Source organism: Wolffia australiana, chromosome 4 (genome assembly GCF_029677425.1).
Source record: "Wolffia australiana isolate 7733 chromosome 4, ASM2967742v1".
NCBI classification, from domain to species: Eukaryota; Viridiplantae; Streptophyta; class Magnoliopsida; order Alismatales; family Araceae; genus Wolffia; species Wolffia australiana.
The window spans coordinates 16,645,275-16,652,431 of NC_135838.1; the positions used below are offsets into that span (position 1 = coordinate 16,645,275).

General features: G+C 40.5%; 1 protein-coding gene across 4 annotated transcripts; it reads right to left on the reverse strand.

Moving 5' to 3' along the window:
- Positions 1 to 1,640: 1,640 nt before the first annotated feature.
- Positions 1,641 to 4,677, reverse strand: LOC144702651 (large ribosomal subunit protein uL30w-like). 4 transcript variants are annotated; one of them, XM_078574658.1, is made up of 5 exons: positions 4,472 to 4,677; positions 4,302 to 4,370; positions 2,497 to 2,538; positions 2,317 to 2,408; positions 1,641 to 2,045 (listed from the first exon to the last, which is right to left on the reverse strand). In XM_078574658.1, exons 2-5 carry the CDS (start codon positions 4,326 to 4,328, stop codon positions 1,967 to 1,969), a joined length of 240 nt encoding a protein of 79 aa, XP_078430784.1. In that variant the 5' UTR covers positions 4,329 to 4,370; positions 4,472 to 4,677; the 3' UTR covers positions 1,641 to 1,966. The 4 variants fall into 4 exon arrangements, 1 of the variants encoding a protein (XP_078430784.1); XR_013581309.1 differs by having other exon boundaries at positions 1,653 to 2,045; positions 4,138 to 4,370; positions 4,472 to 4,674; XR_013581310.1 differs by lacking the exons at positions 1,641 to 2,045; positions 2,317 to 2,408; positions 2,497 to 2,538 and adding an exon at positions 2,577 to 3,421 and having other exon boundaries at positions 4,138 to 4,370; positions 4,472 to 4,671.
- Between the last annotated feature and the right edge of the window lie 2,480 nt (positions 4,678 to 7,157).

Consider the following 7,157-nt stretch of genomic DNA (forward strand, 5'->3'; position numbering starts at 1 on the left):
GTACCGATCAACAAGAGAGGAGTGATCCTAAGATCAAACTCCCAATGACCCGCTGGACCTACTAGATGTCTACTCAGTGAGGGGCGTCTAACAGCCCTGGAGCGTTCGACGTCCAAGTCGGATGACAGTCCGTCTACCACAAGAATCCCTACGCTCGACAAGGTGGCTAGTCCTATCTGATGATGTTCGAGAATATCGCGGTAGCGGACGCGATAGAGGAAGACGAGACTATCGAAGATAATAATACTGGAGTTTATGGAGGTGAGACGAGACTGACCTTTGTATCGCTTAGTCCAAGGCGTCCAAGTCGTCGAGCGGATGCTTAGTGTCGGATCGTGCGGGCGAGTGTCGTTGACGAGGACGAAACCGGGTGTGGACGGTGCGGTCGTAACTACCAGCAGAGGCTGAGTCCACGGGTGGCGTGTAGCAAGAGTCGGAGCAGAGGGCGCACAAGGCGCGCGCTTGGCTGGCGCACGGCGCAGCCGTGTGGGCGGGCAAGACAACGAACCAAGTATCGTGGGAATAATGGTGTGGGTGGGGCAGAAAACCAAGAAATCAGTTATGGCGTAGAGGGTGGGAGTCAAGAAATCAAGAAAGATGAGGGCGATGGGAGGGCGAAGGGGAGGATGAAGGGGAATCAAGGTGATATGGTGAGACCAAGAAATCAAGAAATCAAGAAATCATGAAATCAATAAATCAAGAATTCAAGAAATCAAGAGGAAAGAAAGGTGGACGATCAAGAAAGGCAAGAGGAGGCGGTTGGGAATCAAGAAACGATGGGGAAAGGAGGGTGGGTGATCAAGAAAGGCAAGAGGAGGCGGTTGGGAATCAAGAAACGAAGGGGAAAGGAGGGTGGGCGATCAAGAAGGCAAGAGGAGGCGGTTGGGAATCAAGAAACGAAGGGGAAAGGAGGGTGGGCGATCAAGAAGGCAAGAGGAGGCGGTTGGGAATCAAGAAACAAAGGGGAAAGGAGGGTGGGCGATCAAGAAAGGCAGGGGTAGGAGGAGGGCGATCAAGAAAGGCAAGAAGAGGTGGTTGGGCGATCAAGAAGGGCAGGGGAAGGGGAAAGGGCGTTCAAAAAAGGGTAGGGGAAGCAGTTGGGCGATCAAGAATTTCAAGAAAATGGAGGATGAGAATGGGTGGCATTCAAGAATCGGCGGGAAAGATCAAGAAATGGGGTTAGATGATCAAGAAGCGAGGGTGAAGGGGTGGCGTCCAAGGAAATGTGGGCGAGATGGGCTGGATGAAGGAGAAGGGGGCGGGGATGGATGTGGTGGAAGGTGGACAGGGGGGGGGGGATCAAGAACCTGGCTGGCGTCGGGTTCTTGATTGTCGGGGCAATGCTCCCTCGACGGAGCGGATTCCCAGCTTGGTCGTGGCGTCGATGAGGTTCAGGAACCTCCAAGAATTCTCGGAGTGATCTCGACGGAGACTCTTCTCAGCCCTGAAGGACAGCGACTTCTTGAAAATCTTTAACCCGTGCCGGAGTGATCTCGACGGCACGCTTTAGCACGATCCTCCCGGAGTGGTCTCGACGGAAGAAATGTGGGCTCTACCCACGGAGTGATCTAGACGTGGGGTGGGGCTAGCCAAACCCCCTACACTACTCTCTACAATAGGGGGGAGACGAATTGTGAATAAAATTTTCAACAATGACTCCCAAGGTGTTCCTTGGGCATGCCATCCCCTTATATAGTGAGGATGGGTGCCAAGTGAACGTGGGAGAGGACAAATCGTCGCGAGACGTGGTTTGGCCTCTCCTTACAAATTCAAAATACAAACATAAAAAGTAAAAACAATGAGGACGGGGCCCAACAACATTGGCCCAGTCCACGAATCCAAAAATACAAACACACATGAAAATGGGCATAAGGAAAAAGATAAAAGTTCTTACGCGGGGTACTTAAACCCCTGGTGGCGAGCGTCGGCGTGACCTGCTCGGCATGGCTGACGATGTCCCGTCGCGTCATCCTCGAGATGGTTCTTCGTCATCGTGGCATCGTCCTCGAGATGGTCCTCCATCATTTTGAGATCTCAGTCTCACTCTAAAACCAAATCAAAATTGATCAGAATTGAGATCAGAATTTGTCGGTGCACGTCTTATTTTTTTCCTATTTAGCTAGATTAGAGTATTCCTTTTTGTTCATCTTTAACACCAAAAATCCAGAAACAATAACAAATGATTGAATTCGTGGTTGTGAGCTTATAAATAATTTTTTCTATGTGGGCAACACACAAAAAAGAAACGATGCGAAGAATATTATAGATTCCTATATAAAATAACATTGGTAATTCTTGTGAAAGACTTGCGCTCACCCCCGAATTCGAATGATAAAGAGAAGCTTAGCCTCAGGCTCAATGAAGAATCCACATTTGAATCTGGCCTCCCGCTTCAACTGGATCAGTTCCTTTTCATAAAATTCCAAAAGAAATCAGGAGATTAACAATACAAAATGGGTAATCTCATACTATCTAATGAACTGTATGCCATATTACCTTGGATTCGTACTCCGTGGCGTACTCCTTATCTAGAAGCGACTGGATTAAAAAAAAAGATCATAGTTTTCGTTATTGAGAGGAAATAAAAAGGGAATTTTTCAGATTGCATTTGATTCAGGCTGCGAAAAGATGACCAGTTTTGTAACCCAATTTTCTTCTAAATTCCTATCAAGCGGGGGGAGATTAGATATTTTATCCAATTTACTAGAAGAGAGTAGACGAGGAAAAGAAGCGAAGAGTTTCCATTTTTAACGAAAAATAAGAGGGAAAATTTACAGAATCTCAGTAATTTATACTTGCGAAATCTGGCCAGTTTTCTTCTCCAATTTTCTTCCTATTTCCTATCATAATCGGGGAAGGGATCAACTTTGCTGCACGAAAGGCCCTTTTTCAACAACTTGTGACCTTAAAGAACAGTCATGATGCGAACAGGCTGATGGACATAATCCCCAAAATCTTGACCAGAAAACTACGTGGAAGACTATGGTTTGCCAATTCGAAGGAGAATCTAACTATTAACCATGTGTCAGCTGAGATAACCACATCCAAAACAGAGAGTGAGAGAGATTCAAACCGATGAGCATTGGAGCTTTTTTTCATTCATCTAACTTTTGTCAATTTATAGGATGAATAATCCAGCATCGCCTTGGAAGCCACTGCATTTTTCATTCCACTCCTCATCGGATCATCTTCTCATCGGAACAATCAAAGAGCAGCCATAGCCGATTAATCTCGCTACTTATTCAGTACAAATTCTCAGTCCTGATCACAGATCAGCCAGGTGCACTCGCGTAGTGGTGCCGACAGACCGGCATGTAGACATCTGCTCCCCCAACCAATTCAGAAAGCCACTCATCCGTTTTCCTGAGGGTGAAGAAGGCCTTCTTGCCGTAGAGCTCACACCGGGCGGCCAATTTGGTCACTGTATCCGTTAAGGGAATGATATCAAGCACAGAACCAAAGCTACGTCTGAAAACATATTGTTTCAGTTCCAATCAGCGACAATTTCAGCTCTAATTCTTAAGACATACATTGATATGGAGGGTTCACTATACCTTCGATAATCTCCATATAAAGCTGCAACAATCACAATCTCTCCATCATGATCAGCTGCTTTCGAGCAGAAATTTTTAAGGTCTTTGAAAAATTGAGCTTCATCGATTCCAATCATGTCAATTTTTACTTAAACGCAATAATTTTGTGTTTTAGTGAACGAATTATGGTAGCTCTTTAACCATTCCGCCAGAAAATCTTATAGAAACAATATTTGATCATTGCCTACATATTATCATACTCACGGAATTCCTGTTGAGCGAGAAATTATTTGAAAATGGCCATAAAAACTGTAAAATTAATTGATTCCGAGAACACTAAGACCAAGGATATCCGTAAGAAACAGATATGTCGCGTCCAGAAGATTGAATTTATAGTCTGTTTCATAGAATTTTGTCGATCTAAGATCATTTTTTCTCCCCGTTCACGAACCACAAATTTAACTATTTCCGTTCACAAAAACATGACTATCATGATCATCACTTGGAGTTTTATACACGCAGTTTTCCATCAATTTGTTTGCGATTTGCAATTTGTGATTAAATCAAGCTCATATACTTTGTTTCTGATCTTGGGTTTAATTACTCGATCAGAGAGGACGCGAGTTGGGCAACTTGTTTTGATCTGTGCTTGCGGAGGCCGCGCAGAGATTTTCCGATCGCCGTGTCTTGATTTGATGAAGAGAAGAGAAATCACGCGAAATTAATTTGATTGCATGCAGTTGATCTTGAAGATTATTCTGCTAAAACCTTGAGAACTTCCACGGAGAGACGCATGATCTGGAGTCTCTTGAGGGAATCGTAAAGTCGAGCCTCCGACTGAATACGATCAAGATCGACGGAAAATTTCCAAAATTCAGTGGTTTGATCATAAATGATTCAAAATCGGAGAAGGAAATGAATGCAATTCAAAGGCTGACCTCCTGTTCCTTGATCGATCGGTGGCTTGTTGGGACAGCGGGGATTGGGGGGAAGAGGCGCACTGGTCTCAGCACATGATTCCTTCTCTCAGCCAGTGACCCTACAGTGAGTTGTCCCCACGATCGACAATCCTGACGTTCGTGGAACGCTCAATGAGTCTTCCAGTCGTGCAACCCTCCCCGTTGACTGACGATCCACTCAACCATTCTCAACCGTTTTCTCTCTCTCTCTCTCTCTCTCTCTCTCTCTCTCTCTCTCTCAGACTATTCTGTCAGCCAATCACAGGCCAGAAGCGCACATGTATTTCTATTATAGTAATATAGATAAATATTGAAAAGCTTTAACTGAAATATACTATGTAAAAATATATATAGTTTTAAAATTACAAACCTATTCTAATTCCAGTAGACTCTACACTAACTACTAATTATTTTGAAAATGTAAGTAAAAGTCTAACTGAAGGTGTAAATGTATTAGTATTGTAAAGATGTCATATCTATTGAAAAGATATTTCTACAAACTATAATACATACATAAATGGATTAATTTTTCAAAGCCTGTTATATCTTGTGACATGTAGGAATAGATTAAATATTTTTAACATATTATATATAATTATTAAAAAACGAAAAAATATATCTGATAAATAAAGATATATGTATTATTTATAAAAAGATTTACCTTCCATTTTAAGATATATATGCCGTATCTGTAAACATATTCAATCAGTACCTATTTTTCGGAACTTAATTTGTCCAATAAATCAACTAGTCAACCTTATGAATTACGAGACAAATTAGTTGTGAGCATAAAATTATTGTATATTGAATGTTAAATCAAGCTTCTTGTGAATAAATGTTTATGAAGAAAGATAAAATATATTACAAAATCAAGTAAAATTTTTTCTTAGAGTCATCTATGGAAACATACATTAAAGAGATATTTTAGATTTGATGAGAAGTTTGTAATATGAATTATAAAAGCAAATATGCAGCTTCTCTTTATATATTTAATTTAAAATATAAATTGCGATCAAAGAGAGCCCTGTTCTTAAATTTTCATAATTCATATCCATTTACAAACGAAAAATAGTCCTACAATGTTTACTATTTATTGTTAAATATAATGTTTTCTGATATTGTATTAAAACATTAATGAATCTATTTAAACAAATAGTTATTGGAAAAGTAATAGATGGAATAGTTAAATTATATTTTTTTCTAGTTTTGTCTATTTTTTTAGTGTGTAGTAATTTCAGACATTAATAGGTGTTAATGAAGTTCTCTATAAAAATCTTAGACAGTCTCTAAATCAGCTGATTAAAATTAGGTCCAAAGCCTAAGAATCATCAATATACATGTCTAGGAGAAACTCACATTCATGCAACACTATAAAGTTGTAGGAGCATTACATAGTTGAAATATTATACGGCTTAATGCATACGTTCAAATAGGAATGCAAACATGGTACTCTTCTGGTTCATTGGAATAGGACTCTGATTTTAAATGGAGTAGACATCTAGAAAGAGAAAAGTATGGCTTTCTAGAAAAATGCTCCAGTATCTGAGTAAGAAAAGGATATTAAAATGGTTTTTCTTCATACCAAAGTTGAGTTTCTGGTTGACAATGAAAATTAGCCACTTGCTGGGAAGTCTAGTGTAAAGTTATTCCCCTTTATCAAACATGGCCACCATATATATTGTTTTATTAGGCACCACATGAATGGGACTCACCCAAGGCCTATATCAGATACAGTAAATGATTTATTACTTCATAGTTTCTGCCTTTGTATCATCCCAAACCCTTGTGTTTAACCACCACTAGGTTTCTCTTAGAGGCATTCCATTCTATAGATAAAAATTATGCATGTATAGATATGGACTTCATCCTTTGATATTCGAACATGCGACTGCCAATCACACCTTTGTATTCCCCGATCGCACAAAAGAATAAGAATCTTGACCCAATGTGAGGTAAGGAATAAGTGATCATTGGTTTCTCTCAACATTTTTCTAAAAAATCATACTTCTAGGCCGAGGGTAATAGTTTGATTTCCACTATAGTTTCAGCACTATCCTCAAGGAGCCTATCCTCATCAAAATCCCCCATTCGTATTAGTGATTCCTAAAATGTGTCATCCACTAATATGTCAATCAGTTACACCATGTTGACTTCCTCTGCTTGTCTAGAGGGATATCTCATCAATAGGGAAATGTTCTGCTTCACCTTCTGATTTGCCAATTTAAACTGTATAACCCTGCTTTTCCTAATGAACACTGGTTTTTGTAGAAGCTAAGAAGAGTTTTCAAAAAATGATTGGGGCTTGAATGAGCTCATAGGACACCTTCATCTATGCCCGTATGAATTCCACCAGGAACTGGAATATCTCTACCTTCATAATCAAATCTTCAAGTAATCCATGTTGTTGCCTCCTCGACCCATCAACTACCTAAAGCTCTATAAAAGTTGTTGTAGCTCCCAAACATTAAAACAATCATAGCCCCAGGTGATTCATAATGTTGACTAATGCTCCAATATTGATTAATGGCATTGTAAAGGTCATACCTCTGATTTTACATCATATTATTGGTCCCCCTGTGTGTGGGGAAGGATACGATCCAGTCTCGATCCAGTTTTACTAAAAACCTAAACCTAGATCTGAAGTTTGATCTGGTCTCGGTCTCTG

What these genes read in the sequence shown, in the direction of transcription:
- LOC144702651 (XM_078574658.1), bottom strand. Translation starts at nt 4,328, where the DNA reads ATGCGTCTCTCCGTGGAAGTTCTCAAG. An exon ending in TCTCCGTGGAAGTTCTCAAG is followed by an intron (nt 2,539 to 4,301) that starts GTTTTAGCAGAA and finishes TTTTTAATCCAG; the next exon opens with TCGCTTCTAGATAAGGAGTA. An exon ending in TTTATCATTCGAATTCGGGG is followed by an intron (nt 2,046 to 2,316) that starts GTGAGCGCAAGT and finishes ATTTGGTTTTAG; the next exon opens with AGTGAGACTGAGATCTCAAA.